Source organism: Leptodactylus fuscus, chromosome 7, assembly GCF_031893055.1.
Source record: "Leptodactylus fuscus isolate aLepFus1 chromosome 7, aLepFus1.hap2, whole genome shotgun sequence".
Taxonomy (NCBI): domain Eukaryota; kingdom Metazoa; phylum Chordata; class Amphibia; order Anura; family Leptodactylidae; genus Leptodactylus; species Leptodactylus fuscus.
Window position 1 is genome coordinate 150,828,061 of NC_134271.1, and position 16,836 is coordinate 150,844,896.

Consider the following 16,836-nt stretch of genomic DNA (forward strand, 5'->3'; position numbering starts at 1 on the left):
CACAGAACAAGAAAGGACAAACAACACAGAAGAGGAGTCAGCAAGAGAAGGGTCAAAGCCAGAGAGACAAAGCAGTGCAAAATAGTAATCCAAAGAGAAAGGTCTAAGGACAGAATAGCCCTCAAACCTGTGTGGGCTGAAAACCTGTTTGTAGGAAGCCCAGGACCCGCCCTAAACTTGATTGGTAGACAGGCTGTCAATCACACAGGCAAGGCTAAGATTAACTACTAGATGGACAGAGGGAAACAAGGTGCAGGAGATGGGTGTGGTGGAAATTCAGTTACAGAGATAGAGCAGTGTTTACATAGAGCAACAAAAAACTGTAAGCAAAGAAACTGAACACACTGCCTGTGCTGCAGCAGGTGAGCGGAGGGTGGCGCAGAGACCCGAACAGGCAGAGATGTTACATTCATAGCATTCACCCACTACGATGGATTGGAGTACAGACTCGTTTTCTTTCTCCACTGAGAAGAAACTACTAAATTCCCTGAAGATTGTCCATCATCTTTATGTTCGGCATGAAACGTGTCGGGTATGAAGTGTTTGTTCACTCTGTTCCCACCTATCAAGGCTCCATCTATCAAGTCCCTAGCACTTCAGAATTCGATAAGACAGTTATTATGAGTGCACTTTAATATATTTCTATTACTGATCTGTAGGACAAGTTGTAGACAGTAAAGGGTAAGTTCTATATAATTGTCGATCCTGTCCTTTGGGAATTGATTATCTGTAGGATTGGTGTGTGCAAAACCCTGTACCACCTAGCGCATGCTTATTTCATTGTGACCCCTTATCAATGTGACAAGTAAAGGTGTCCGAGTGTCATCGGAGTGTCTTCCATTGAAATACATTGGAACCCCCTCAGCCTGTACACTTAGTCATGTGCATGAAGCCTAAGATGCAACGGAAACTCAGTTCTTCAACATGTGCCATATTGTTAGAAGACACATTTACTATACAAGTAGAGAGGATGGCATTGGGTGGCTAAAAAAAACCTCATTCTATCAAAGTCATTTAATAATGTGTTGTTCATGGACTTGTCACCCACATCTTGTCTTTATATTGTTACAGTTTGGATCAAAATAATCTACCAGACACTTCCTGCACCCAGTTGGCCTCTGTAATAAGGAATAACCAGTACCTGAAGATACTTGACCTGTCTCACAACCATCTGTCCGGTCCTCACTTCAGTGACTTGATGGCCGCTCTGTCCAGTCCAGCCTGCAGAATAGAGAAATTACGGTGAGTATAAGAGATGTGTACAGGAGGAGACATGTGGGGACAAGTTATACAGGGATTTTATTCTAGTAACCCCTGGAGGTAATGCCCCCCTAAGGCCACGGGCCCTGTGTCAGCCTCTACGGTGGTATATACACCACTACTTATGGATTCATTACCAATTCATTTTGACAAGTAATTTTTTCCACATCACCTTTGAATAGTTTTGTCCCTTTAAGTATTAAAATGCCACCAGCAACACTGAACATTCTTTCCACAACTACATCTTATTGACCCTGACCTAGATCATCATCCTCCTCAATCAACAAAGGGCAATGACATTAAAGGGGTTGGCCACTTTATAGCTAACAGTCTGTAATGTGTAGCACAAAGATAAATAATAAACTTACTCATAGACATTAATTTTCATTTTTACTTCTATCTCTTTATTTTTGAAGCCACGCCCCCCGCCTGCTGACTTGGCTCCGCCTGCTCTCTGACACTCCTCCTCTGACCACTGAGCTCGTGACATGTCACGTGTGTGTGCCTGCTCTGCTCTTCTGCCTGGTCTTCACTACTCAGCAAGGACCTTCTGACATCACAGTCACATGACTCTCTAGTCTTGTTACTGGGTAGGCGTGTCTGTGCTTGCAAGAAGGTCCTTGAACATGTATAAAAGTTGTATCCCATTGCAGTGGAAGAACATGCAGAGATGTGAGGCGCCTGGTGTACTGTGGAGATGTGAAAGATGTGGGGTTTATTGTGTACTGTGGAGAGGAGGACAAATCTGGAGGATAGATGTGGGGTGCATTGTGTACTATGGAGTAAGACTTGTAGGATGCATGTTGTAGTGTGGGGATGGAGAGATGTGGGGTGCATTGTATAACGTGAGGGAGATGTAGGGTGCATTGTATAATGTGAGGGAGATGGGTGCATTGTCTATTGTGGGGGAGAGATATGGGGTGCAGTGTACTGTGGGGGGCAGATCTGGGTGCATTGTGTAGTGGGGGTGAGAGATGTAGGGTGCGTGGAGTACTGTGGGGGGACAGATCTTGGGTGCATGTTGTACTATGGGGTAAGAGTTGTCGGGTGCGTGTTGTAGTGTGGAGATGGAGAGATGTGGGGTGCATTGTATAATATGGGGGAGAAATGTGGGGTGTAGTGTGTACTGTGGGGGGAGCGATGTGGGGTGCATGGTGTACTATGGAGGAGAGGTGTGGGGTGCATGGTGTACTATGGAGGAGAGATGTAGGGTACATAGTAGAGGGACACGTGGAGAGCTGGGGGTTGTTTGTGTGTGCTCCTTACACTCATGGTACATTCAAGAAGGGGGGGTTTGGCGATGCACAAGAGGCTCATGAAGAATGGAGGAATCTTTCTGTTAGGTATGCATGAGAGGCACAAAGAAACTCTGGAATACGTTTCACTTTTTGCCATGGGTGTTACCACCACATTGGGCTTCGGCCATAAACACATGGAGAGCTGTGTGAAACTTCTTTGGAGTGTTCTGAGCTGTGGAGTGCTTATTAACACTATGGGGGTCCACTAGAGAGATATAGAGTGCTTGTTTGCGGGTGCACAGGAAATATACGGCTATTGGTGAAGTAATTGCTAGCAGTGCGGGGGCAGACTTACAGGGGCTATCTACGACAAGTTATCCCCTCCCCTGTGGATCTTGCAAGGGGGTCGTAAGAATTTGAGCTTTTCTCTGAAAATTGGACCGGTGAGGACCTGGCTGTGTGTGTGTATATATATACAGTGGGGCAAAAAAGTATTTAGTCAGTCACCAATAGTGCAAGTTCCACCACTTAAAAAGATGAGAGGCGTCTGTAATTTACATCATAGGTAGACCTCAACTATGAGAGACAAAATGAGAAAACAAATCCAGAAAATCACATTGTCTGATTTTGTAAGAATTTATTTGCAAATTATGGTGGAAAATAAGTATTTGGTCAGTAACAAAATTTCATCTCAATACTTTGTTATATATCCTTTATTGGCAATGACAGAGGTCAAACGTTTTCTGTAAGTCTTCACAAGGTTGGCACACACTGTTGTTGGTATGTTGGCCCATTCCTCCATGCAGATCTCCTCTAGAGCAGTGATGTTTTGGGGCTGTCGCTTGGCAACACGGACTTTCAACTCCCTCCAAAGGTTTACTATAGGGTTGAGATCTGGAGACTGGCTAGGCCACTCCAGGACCTTGAAATGCTTCTTACAAAGCCATTCCTTCGTTGCCCTGGCGGTGTGCTTTGGATCATTGTCATGTTGAAAGACCCAGCCACGTTTCATCTTCAATGCCCTTGCTGATGGAAGGAGGTTTGTACTCAAAATCTCACGATACATGGCCCCATTCATTCTTTCATGTACCCGGATCAGTCGTCCTGGCCCCTTTGCAGAGAAACAGCCCCAAAGCATGATGTTTCCACCCCCATGCTTTACAGTAGGTATGGTGTTTGATGGATGCAACTCAGTATTCTTTTTCCTCCAAACACGAAAAGTTGTGTTTCTACCAAACAGTTCCAGTTTGGTTTCATCAGACCATCGGACATTCTCCCAATACTCTTCTGGATCATCCAAATGCTCTCTAGCAAACTTCAGACGGGCCCGGACATGTACTGGCTTAAGCAGTGGGACACGTCTGGCACTGCAGGATCTGAGTTCCTGGCGGCGTAGTGTGTTACTGATGGTAGGCTTTGTTACATTGGTCCCAGCTCTCTGCAGTTCATTCACTAGGTCCTCCCGCGTGGTTCTGGGATTTTTGCTCACCGTTCTTGTGATCATTTTGACCTCACGGGGTGAGATTTTGCGTGGAGCCCCAGAGGGAGGGAGATTATCAGTGGTCTTGTATGTCTTCCATTTTCTAATTATTGCTCCCACAGTTGATTTCTTCAATCCAAGCTGGTTGCCTATTTCAGATTCAGTCTTCCCAGCCTAGTGCAGGGCTACAATTTTGTTTCTGGTGTCCTTTGACAGCTCTTTGGTCTTCACCATAGTGGAGTTTGGAGTCTGACTGTTTGAGGGTGTGCACAGGTGTCTTTTTATACTGATAACAAGTTTAAACAGGTGCCATTACTACAGGTAATGAGTGGAGGAAAGAGGAGACTCTTAAAGAAGAAGTTACAGGTCTGTGAGAGCCAGAAATCTTGATTGTTTGTAGGTGACCAAATAGTTATTTTCCACTATAATTTGCAAATAAATTCTTACAAAATCAGACAATGTGATTTTCTGGATTTGTTTTCTCATTTTGTCTCTCATAGTTGAGGTCTACCCATGATGTAAATTACAGACGCCTCTCATCTTTTTAAGTGGTGGAACTTGCACTATTGGTGACTGACTAAATACTTTTTTGCCCCACTTAATATATATATATATATATATATATATATATACATATATATATATATATATATACATATATATATATATATACATATATATACTATATATATATATATATATATATATATATATATATATATATATATATATATATTACTGCAGCTGGTCTATGGCCGGAACCTGGTAGCAGATCTGGAGCTCGCCAGACTCAAACACTGTCCACACATGGCCTATGTTTTCAAATTATTGGTGCAACGGTTTCTAACAACTTACCCCAATTTACACAAGCTACTGGTTAAAGTGCGGCGTGTGTGCTCCCGCTTTGGCAAGTCTACAGTACCTGGTGCTAGCCTCAATACACTCCAGCAACGCCTACATCTGCCTGACGCACTGGCTGTTGTGTGAGGTCACCACACGCTGAAATCCTAGATACCGTATGTTAAGCAGGGTATGTGAGCCGCAGAGACCTTTGATGGAGTTCCATCTACAAAACCCAAGGGTTCATCAGTCAGCTCCCTCAGTTTCTGCACCATGAGTTTCCATGGGTGGCAGACTTATGTGAAATCCTATCCCATCCTTTCCACTGGACAAGAAACATTAGCATGCGCTCATGACAATTGCTGATATGACAGCTGCGTTATGCAGGGTGCAGGGTACAACACAGACCAGGCCCGAGCACCAGGAACAGGCAGAAGTACAGCGCAAGCCACCAACATGGCCAAGCCTTTAACGGCCTTATCTAAAAACTGATGGCCCTGGAGATGTTGGCGTTTATGCTTCTGGATATCCAGGCCTTCCATCACCAGATGGCAGCTGGGGCACCTCCCTATGCTTGGCCTAGCCGTTACTACTTCTCTTGGTGTGCTGTCCCCGCCTTGTGCCTGCATGTATCCCATAACATCGTTTGGGCCCAGACTTCCACACTTTGCTGCAAGATCCACTTGACCGGGGGCCACACGGTGGCTCAGTGGTTAGCACTGCAGCCTTGCAGCGCTGGAGTCCTGGTGTTCAAATCCCGCCAAGGGCAGAAAACCATCTGCAAGGAGTTTGTATGTTCTCCCCGTGTTTGCATGGATTTCCATCCCATGTTCCAAAAAAGACATACTGATAGGGAAAAATGTACATTGTGAGCTCTATGTGGGGCTCACAATCTACATTTAAAAAAAAAAAAAAAAAAAAAGATCCACTTGACCACCAACGCATCGAGAAGCGCCTGTTGTCAGGGATGCTGCTTATCTTTAATGACATGCCGGGTGAATGTAGTGGAGTCTGGGCCCGGGGTGCAAACTGGGGTGGCCTATCTCCTCTCCCAGCCCAAAATTCATGGCAGGGTTTCTCTGAAAGCCTACTCCTGCGCTGCAACCTCGACCTCAACTACGAGCTGGAAACGCTGTACCACTGGTGTGGGGAGATGTCAGCAGGTCGTGCTGAAGCTCATCAGCTTGGGGGACAGACAGCACAGTGCCTCCGAGGTGAGGGATGCCATCCAGGATGATATGGCAATATGGTTTTCCCCACTGCACCAGGGCCCAGGCATGTTTGCGTATATGATAATGGCCAGAACCTGGTAGCAGATCTGGAGCTTGCCAGACTCAAACACGGTCCACACATGGCCCACGTTTTCAACTTGTTGGTGCAATGGTTCTTTGAAACCTACACCATTGTGGCTGATATACTGGTCAAAGTGCGGCCATTTTCGTAAGTGAGAAGTAGCCTCTGCTAGGCTGAAAACATTCAGAGCACACTCCTCTCATCTTTGCACCGTTGGCTAGCGGAGGAAGACAAGGGGGATGAAGTAGCATTTCATGTCACTGTCCCACACAAGGCTTGAGGGTGCACTTCAGTGCATCCCATTGCTTCAGCATGGATGGTGTGAAGGGGAGTGGAAAATGGAGAGTGACCCTTACAGTTGGGGGCAGCAAAGGCATGCCAAGTAACACACTGGCACACATGGCTGACTTCATGTTGGGTTGTTTTTCAAGAGACAAAGGCATAGTTCACATCGTGGAAAGCAAACAATACTGGATTGAACAAAAAATTGGATTGAGCTGATATAGTGTGACTGAATTGCTGTGTATCACACTTAGCTTTTGGGGGGTAGACCCTTAAAATTGGATTGACCATACATGTCCTGACTGAATGAATGGCTGTCTCCCACTTAGCTTCGGGGGTAGACCTTTAAAAATTGGATTGAGCTGATATAGCCTAATTGAATTGCTGTGTCTCCCACTTAGCTTTGGGGTTAGACTCTTAAAAATTGGATTCAGCGTACATAGCCTGACTGAATTTCGGTGTCTCCCACCTAGGTTTTGGGGGTACGTACTCTGGATATCTGGATTGAGCGTACATAGCCAGACCTAATTGCTCTGTATCCCTGTTTTAGGGTTACACACTGCCTGAAAAGCTGGTTTGCACGTATATAGCAAGAAGTAACTGCTGTGGTTTCCTGCTATTTTTTGGGGGGACACCCCTGAGAAAAGATGTTTGTGACATATATAGCAAGAAGTAACTGCTGTGGATTCCTGCTATTTTTTGGGGGACACCCCTAATAAACACTGTTTGTCACGTATATAGCAAGAAGTAACTGCTGTGGATTCCTGCTATTTTTTGGGGGGACACCCCTGAGAAAAGCTGTTTGTCACGTATACAGCAAGAAGTATCTGCTGTGGATTCCTGCTATTTTTTTGGGGACACCCCTAATAAACGCTGTTTGTCACGTATATAGCAAGAAGTAACTGCTGTGGATTCCTGCTATTTTTTGGAATATCGATAATGGACCGGACAGAGAAAAGATCACCGCGCTCAATCAATCACCATTTAAAAGTATATTTCTTTTTATTTCGGAAAAGGCAAACACAACGCGTTTCGGGCTTAGCGCCCTTTTTCAAGTGTATAGACTTAGGACTCACGTCGAGCTGGATGCCCAGCATTGTTATTTTCACCTCTCACAATCAGCGTCGTATTCATTTATGGATAATAAGTTATAGCAACACTTGGGGGTTAAAAATGCTCTCTGTACCCCTGGATAAATCCTTCAGGGGGGTAGTTTCCAAAATAAGGTCTCATATCAGAGGATTCCACTTTAATGATATTTCAGCTTTGCAAAAGTGTCATGGCATCCAAAAACCAAACCGTCTGTGCTCCAAAAACCCAATAACCCTTCTTCCCTTTTGTGTCCGGCTGTGCCCTAATATCAGTTTATACCTACATATGACATTACGTACGTTATCCCGGGTACACCTGTGTCATACATGTGGCATAAACTACAGTTTGGGCGCACAGCAGGGCGCAGAAGGGAAGGAGCGCGATGCGGCTTTTGGAGTACAGATTCAGATGTTTGGTATCTGGACACCATGTCATGTTTGTAGAGCCTGTAAGGTACCAGAAAAGTGGATTCCCCAAAGGAGTGACCCCATTTTGAAAACTGCACCCCTCAAAGAATTTATCAGGGGGTGTAGTGAGTATTAGTACCCCAGACGTGACTGCACTGCGGATGGCGAATAGGGAATATATAAGCTGTGTGGAGGACATTGGGTACACCAAATTCCCTACTATGTCCCAGTAGCTCCTATGATTTGGGGAGTCACTCTGGGGGTCACTTCTGGTGTCTTTTCCCTCATAAGCTGTAAATCTGGGGTGTCCCCTGATATTTGCTCGCACAGCTTATATATTCCCTTCCTGCCGCAGCCAGTTGTGTTCTAATGATTTGGTGATTTTGTGGGTTTTTGTCTTCACGTTACTAGATGCTATAATTTCTTTATTTTTCTGGTGACGTGGCCATATAAGGGCTTGTTGTTTGCGGGATGAGATGCATTTTGTAATGACACCATATTTGGTTGCCTACAACTTATTGAATACATTTTATTAACTCTTTCTTGCTGGATTTAAAAAAAAAAAATTCAATCCTGGCATTGAGTTTTACCTTTTTAATTTTTCGCCATTCAGCATACAGTATAAGTAACATGTGACCTTTATTTTGCGGGTCGGTATGGTTACGGCGATACCTCATTTATATTATTTTTTTATGCGATACTAATTCTGCAGAATAAAAACACATTTGGGGGACATAAATCAATGATTTTTGCATCGCCATATTCTGAGAGGCGCAACATTTTTATTTTTCGGCTGACAGTGTTGGTTGAGGGCTTATTTTTTGCAGGACAATGTGTGCTTTTTACTGGTACTGTTGTGGGGTACATATTACTTTTTGATCACTTTATAAGGTGAGATGGCGAAAAATCACTACTTCCGGCGATTTTTTTTTTTTCCATTTTTTTTTCTCCATCGTTCACCGTGTACATTAAATATTATTTCAATTTTATTGTACAGATTGTTACGGATACGGTGATACCAAATATGCATTGTTTTTATACATTTTTAGTGCTTTTTTATATAATTCATTTTCTATAGAAAAAAAGGGATTTTTGGGCTTTATAACTTTATTAATTTTTTTTCATACACGTTATTTTTTTTTTTCACTTTCTTTTTTTCACTTTTTCATGTGTCCCTTTAGGACACTCGAATCAGTTGATGCTTTGATGAAAGCATCAACTGATTCTGCAATTGCTTGCAAGACACAGCATTCAGTGTCTTGCAATCTACAGAGGAAGTGAGCTGACACATCGCTCACTTCTTCCAGCGCCCGGCAGGAACAACCAGGTATGTGGGGCTCCGGCAGCCTGGGGTCACTGGCCAGACCCCAGGCTGCCTTTTACTGATATCGGCACCCCCTGATCTCGCCGTGGGGGGTGCTGATCGGGACATTTACTTTCGATCGCCCCATGATGTTTTACGGCGCAATCAAAAGGGTTAAAACGTTCAGTTGGAGCTGAGTCCAACTGGACGTTATTGAGGGGGGTTAGGTGCCCCCCCCTGCACCCCACCCCCCGCCAAGGAGGCTCCTAAAGACCGGACGTATTTCGGCAATGGTCCGATCTTTAGGTACCAGGACTGCCGGCCGTAATTTTACAGCCGGCAGCCCTTATCCGGTTAAACTAATGGGATTATCTTGTCAGTAAAAAAATATGTTTATATACTGTGTATATAGATGAAACCACTTTATTGCACAACAGATAGACAAGGTTTACATACCCTGCCTCTGTTTCTTTTGTAATTTTATGTTAAAAGCAGAAACGTAGCAGCAGCACAGATTTACCTTCACTCCTTTGATCCTATCCTAGCTATTTATTTCTAGTTCTAGTCTCTCTGTAATTGTCTGAATTGAATATTTACTACTCCTCTAAATATAGCTTCCTACAAACATGTTTTCAAAATTTTACACTACATGATGCACTGAGATGGACCAAAGATGCATTCATATGTCCACCTTACAACAAATAAAGACTGATCACGAGTGTACAACCATACATAGTGCATATGACATCAACACTGTAAGGTCCTCCTACAGCTGTCAGTTGGCTGAGAGGCTGTCAGGTGATGATACAACATTACAGACACTGAGTCATACACACGTGTCTCCCCTGTATTTTCTGTTCAAACATGTGGTGGCAGCCACCTTCAAGTATTGGCATTCAATTTTGAAACAAATTGCCATTTGCTCTGTTTCGTAAAAGACTGAACAGTTTGGAATAATCAGGACAAACCCAGCTCATGATGAAGCGGTTTCTCATGTCTACTCGAGGGGGCCCCAGTGTTTATACCAGTAGATGTTAGTATAATGGTCAGGTACAAGCAGGTAGTCTTGACAAGCAGCTATGTTCAGATGTCGGATCCAAGGCAGATGGCAAGATACAGACATTAGGAACAAGTCAAGGGTTTATCACAAGTAACAGACAGTTCAGGTCAGGTACAATAGACAGGTGTGAGATGAAGACGTAATGCACTAACTCATTGGCAGACTAGTATAGCATTGGCTTGCTTTGTCTTTCAACGCCAAGCCCCGCTATATCTTGACATTTTACTCTAGTTACACTACAATTAAATTTGTGTCATACATGTTAAACTAATAGTCAGTAATATAATATTAAATAAGCATTTTTTTCTTTAGCTTTGCTGTTAAATGGATATTATAGGCAGAAGCTGGCATCCTGCACAGTATATATATGTGGCTGTTTACGTGAAAAGGGCCCAGATCGTCGATACTAATTATAGAGAAAATAGTCCAAAACATATTTGGGTAAAAAAATCACAATTTTGTTTTATGCAAAAATTTTATTTAAAAATATGTCAAGTTTACAAATTTGTTGAGACTTTTAAGAATTTGTACACTGTTACACCATAACCGTTACAATGATACCAAGAACTCCATATCGACAGTGTGGGCCCTTTTCACATAAACAGCCACATATATTCTCCCAAGTGAGAACCCTCAGCGCTAGTCATGAATATAAACCATGCGGAACTGTGCTTTGTTTAATTGAATGGGTTTATTCTCCTTGATCAAAAAGTTTACCACCTTGCTACTAAATAAATAGAAATGTATACACCTCTTATAGTCCATAGCAGTATGAGTGACTATAAATGATGAACCCAGTCCCAACTTACTGCAAATTATTCAGAATAGGAGCAATTATTGCTTATTGATAACTGTCATAAAAATAGTAATATTTTAAGCCTTCTTATTCTTACAGTTTGGCTCATAATGATCTACCAGACACTTCCTGCACCCAGTTGGCCTCTGTAATAAGGAATAACCAGTCCCTGAAGATACTTGACCTGTCCTATAACCATCTGTATGGTCCTCACTTCAGTGAGTTGATGGTCGCTCTGTCCAGTCCAGCCTGCAGGATAGAGGAATTACGGTGAGTATAACACTGGTCTACATCAATTTCATTGATTTGATGGTAACATGTGATCTCTATGTAATTTAGAGTGCTGAACCCAAAAATCACATCTGCTTTCTCTGGTCAGGTCCAGCTTTCCTGCAAAATTCAGTTTACTGATAAACTCTTACCATAGCAATGATTCAGACCTATTTGGCTACATTTGTGGTAGCTTCACAACACCCAAGCAAAGGAGCGATGTAACTAAATTTGTGCATAAAGCTGATCATGCTTATTTTGGAGTGAAATTGGGTGACCAGGAAAAAAATTGGGCACCGTATAAAGTGTGCAGGATATGCTTTGAAAGCCTCAGGCAGTGGACTAGGGGTACGAGAAAGAGTCTTAGCTTTGGAGTTCCAATAGTGTAGCGAGAGCCGTGAAACCATGTTGATGACTGCTACCTCTGCATGGTCAATATAGCAGGCATTACCACAAATACAAAATCTATCCAGTACCCAAATCTACCCTCAGCTCTGAGATCGGTTGCTCACTGTGACAAAGTTCCTGTACCTGTCTACACCACTTTGGAAATTTCAGACGACGATGAATTCAGTCAGTCCAATGTATCAACAGGCATCGATGACAAAGATTTCGTGACCCCAGAAGTTGATGCCAACATGTGCCAGCAATTTAACCAAGCTGAATTGAACAACCTTGTATGAGATCTTGATCTGCTGAAGTCATCAGCAGAGTTTCCGGGTTCAAGACTGAAGGAAAAGAACCTGTTGGCACCAGCGACCACATTTATGTATCGTGATAGAAAGATCTTCTGAAGTATTTCCGTATGGAGGATGAGCTTGTGTATTGCATTGATGTCAAAGGACTTATTCAGTCAATGGGATGTGATTGTTATGTAACTGAAGAATGGAGACTTTTCATTGACAGCTGCAAGAGAAGACTTAAATATGTGTTACTTCACAATGGAAATAAATTGGCTTCTATTCCAATTGCTCACTCCTTGGTTCTGAAGGAAACATGACTCCATGAGAACTATTCTCCAGAAAATCAAATGCAACAATCATTCCTGGATTTTATGTGGCGACTTGAAGGTTATATCCCTGCTTCTAGGTGAATGCTTCAAGTACATCTGTGCGAAATCCCCTGCTCTTTCGAATGAGAAGTTGAAAGCTGGCATATTTGATGGCCCGCAAATTAGGCTTCTAACCAGAGACAGAGAATTCCTTGATACCATGAAAACCACAGGAAAAGATGTCTGGTCTGATTTTTCCAACCTAAACACAAACTGCCTTGGCAACTTCAGCGCCAAAATTATGACCTTTTAATGGAAACATTATTGATTGCTTTACGGAAACTGGGAGCAAACATGAGTGTAAAGTTGCATTTCCTTCATAGCCACCTTAACTACTTCCCTTCAAATCTCAGAGCTATGAGTGAAGAACAAGGAGAACAATTCCATCAGGATATTAAGACCATGGAACGTAGATATCAAGGCTGATGGAACACAATCATGATGGCAGACTACTGTTGGTGTTTACAACTGTGATCATAAGAACACCAGAGCATCAAAGAAAAGAACATTTCTGCCTCGCAAAAATTTTAATTTGGACAATTATTGCCCTCTTCGTTTTACGACAGACTTGTTCTCTCTTTGGAACCGATATTTTACATGTTATAACTTCTGCAGAACTTCTTATTACACCTGATATTTCACTTGAAAACCTTTATGTGTTATTTGCGAAGAAATGTGACCCATTGCATAATTTTTGACTTCATATCCGGATTCAGCAACTTTCATTTGGTTAAGGCCTCGTTCACACGTAGGCAAAGGGGCGGATTTTGACAGCGGATTTCGCTTCCATCACTTTGATTGGTGATGTGATGTCTAGGTCTTGTAGAAGGACATAAATCTACATGGCAAATTTAATCCCCTCTGAAATGTGTCAAAGCTGGCCATGAGTTTATACTTCCATATTCTTCTATCGCTTTTACATTTGAAATTCCCCCTTAAAACCACCAGGATCTTCATGTCATTGGTGATATTATGATTTTGATTGCAGAAGTGTTTTGGCTCAGGGAGGTCCATTCTCTGCTCTGTAATTGTGTGACAGTACGAGTCCATCCACATCCTGAGTGTCTGCCCTGTCTCCCCTACATAAGGGCCCCCCGCACCCCACCATTAAAAAGGTATCAACTACTGAAGACTCTCAATCTTTATATGAAATGCAAGTTGTGAGACAAAGTTTAATGGCACCTTCATTAGGGTGGAATATAGTATCCAATTCCCAACCAAAATCTCAACCTGACCATAATAAGAGGACCTTTTACCACCTCCACCAACTCAAGTTCTTTTCATCCTCTAATACAGTAAGTGTTGCTGGACTGATTCTAGCACAGTTGGAATCTTTTTCTCTCTAGCCCCCACCAGTCCTGATCAATCAGTCCTGTTAGTTTTGGTGCGTGATATGCTAATTAGGCTCCCTAATGTCAAGTGGTTGATATCAGGTAGAAGCTTTATTATTCCATTAACTGAATTGAGCTTAAAAAGGTATTCTGTTATCCTCTATTATATATGGCATATATGGTTCATGTGATATAGAACAGACTATGCTACTCCAGGCAAAGTTATAAGGTAAAAAAACATACTGTGTAAAAATATACTGTACATTCTATGGTTTCTGCTTTATTTTTTCCTCTTGCTCCTGTGTGTCTAAGCCATATTTATCTATGTATATGAAGAGATCACACAATCCCCACAGGACAAAAGTCTGCTTATCTCTAACCCTGAATGTATTGTAAATTCTGTTGTGTGATTCTGCAATAAACAAGCCCAGGGCGGGATAAAATTAGTATGGGAAGAATTAGGTCTGATTATCGTTATATGAAACACCAAGGGCACACCCACCCCACAGGTCAGCAGCGGGGAGAATAGAGCAAGCATAGTAGTGTGATGGTGCAGACTGCATGGCCATGTTTACAGGTGACCCACTGACCTTGACCACTGGGAGAGGAGCCAGCATGCCGGTGGACACAAGCCACTGGTGTTACACTACACAAGAGGTCACTTCTATTCATGACATTTATGGATTTTATATCAATTGTTCTGTGTAACCCACATCTCATCTTCTTCTTACAGTTTGGCTAATAGTAATCTACCAGACACTTCCTGCATCTACTTGGCATTGCTACTAAGGAATAAACAGTCCCTGAAGAGACTTGACCTGTCTAATAACCCTCTGTCTGGTCCTCACTTCAGTCACTTGAAGAATGCTCTGTCCAGTCCAGCCTGCAGAATAGAGGAAATATAGTGAGTATAAGAGATGTGTACAGGACTTCTGTATATGGAATGTTCCCTCACCAATGGCTTAACTAAAGGGGTTGCAGGGTCTCAGTTGTGGCCAGATCAAGAAGCCAAGGGTCCCCACTGGTCCACCTCACCCCATTAGGGCTTTGATGGTTTTGTCTGTGCATTATAAAAGGTGTTCCTCCTACCATCTGGTCAGCTGGAGTGAGAAGATTTATGATATATAGACACCCACTGTAATAAAAGGAGAAAATTAAACGTTTCATAGGAAAATATTGGTTGGTCAGCAGCATTCAAATCCAACCAAGACCGTCAAATCCATCATCTGCATGGAGTTTATATGTTCTTCCTGCGTTTCCGTGGGTTACTTCTGAATACACTTGTTTCTTAATTTAGATTATAAGCCTGACTGAGGACAGAAAGCAATGACAATATCCCATTACAATTAGAGTAGCTAAAAATCAAGAATTAATAGGTCGGGTCATATTGACCCGGGAACAGTACAAGTGTATATCAAATGCGAACAGAAGAGCAGGGTTAATAAGCCTACTGCTCTTGGAAAGTGGCCAAAGATGCCTCTTTCTGGTGAACATTGGCATATGTCATTTACTGCACTCTTCTTATCACATTTTAGTCATTGGATAGAGCTAGACAGAAATCTGTGATAGGGTAGAAATCTGATGTAGATTTGAGTTATTAGTTAAAAAAAAAAAGTCCACTGTAACTTATCTGCAACTTCTACTAGACTCTCCAACCACCAAGCCATTTGCCTCCTTTAATAAACTTAATCCACCTCCAGTAGTGAATACAATATGCCCTCACTCATAATGCACGATTGGTTCTTGCCGATATACACTTATCTTTTCAAAAAGGTGCCACCAAAGTGACAAGAATAATAAAGTAAAATGACCCCAGCCTAGCTCTCCGCTCATGCTAATGAATTTGTACATTTGCATAGCCAGTAACAAGTAACTTGGCCAGGCAAAGCTATGCGATAACCAAATCCAGATTCAGGTGCAAGGCCATGCACAGCAACAGACAAAGTAGTAACTAAGAATCTGACTGATATTCATAAGGAAAAAATACCAAAAACCTCACAATGTTTTTTTTTTTACACAATTGTAATCTGTAACCTAGGAATGGGGCAGTCAAGCTTATTAGGAACACGCCATGTAACGCTCAGTAGTACAATATACCATCTCCAGACCCTCTCCTAAATATATATTCACTTACTCGCATACACGTGGACAAAATTGTTGGCACCCCTCGCTTAATGAAAGAAAACCCCACAATGGTCAATAAAAATTCTATGAAAATGAACAAATGAAAGTTAGAAATTGCTTTTCACTTCAACAGAATTAAAAAAATGAAAAAAAAAAACCCATGAAACAGGCCTGGACAGAAATGATGGTTCCCCTAAAAATAATGTGACCAAAGGGACATGTAAAATCTCGGGGTTATCACTATTTAGCATCTCAGGTGTCTACAATCTTGTAATCAGTCAGTGGCCTGTATATAGGGTACAGATACTCCCTGTACTATTTGGTGGCCTGTATATAGGGCTACAGATACTCCATGTGCTGTTTGATGACTTGTATATAGGAATACAGATACTCACTGTGTTGTTTGGTGGCCTTTATATAGGGTACTGATACTCCCTGTGCTGTTTGGTGGCCTGTATATAGGGTTACAGATATTCACTGTACTGTTTGGTGGCCTGTATATAGGGTACCGATACTCACTGTGCTGTTTGGTGGCCTGTATATAGGGCTACAGATACTCCATGTGCTGTTTGATGACTTGTATATAGGAATACAGATACTCCCTGTGTTGTTTGGTGGCCTGTATATAGGGTACTGATATTCCCTGTGCTGTTTAGTGGCCTGTATATAGGGTTACAGATATTCACTGTACTGTTTGGTGGCCTGTATATAGGGTACCAATACTCATTGTGCTGTTTGGTGGCCTGTATATAGGGTTACAGATACTAACTGTGCTGTTTGGTGGCCTGTATATAGGGTTACAGATACTCACTGTACTGTTTGGTGGCCTGTATATAGGGTTACAGATACTAACTGTGCTGTTTGGTGGCCTGTATATAGGGTTACAGATACTAACTGTGCTGTTTGGTGGCCTGTATATAGGGTTACAGATACTAACTGTGCTGTTTGGTGGCCTGTATATAGGGTTACAGATACTCACTGTACTGTTTGGTGGCCTGTATATAGGGTA

General features: G+C 42.4%; 1 protein-coding gene across 1 annotated transcript in view; it reads left to right on the forward strand.

Annotated features, from left to right (window-relative positions):
- LOC142214340 (NACHT, LRR and PYD domains-containing protein 12-like) overlaps positions 1–16,836 on the forward strand; it is a 240,545-nt gene that overhangs the window by 219,159 nt on the left and 4,550 nt on the right. The window contains exons 19-21 of the mRNA XM_075283268.1: positions 1,072–1,242; positions 11,151–11,321; positions 14,437–14,607. Coding sequence (XP_075139369.1) covers positions 1,072–1,242; positions 11,151–11,321; positions 14,437–14,607 — 513 coding nt within the window. The remainder of the gene's footprint in view (positions 1–1,071; positions 1,243–11,150; positions 11,322–14,436; positions 14,608–16,836) is intronic.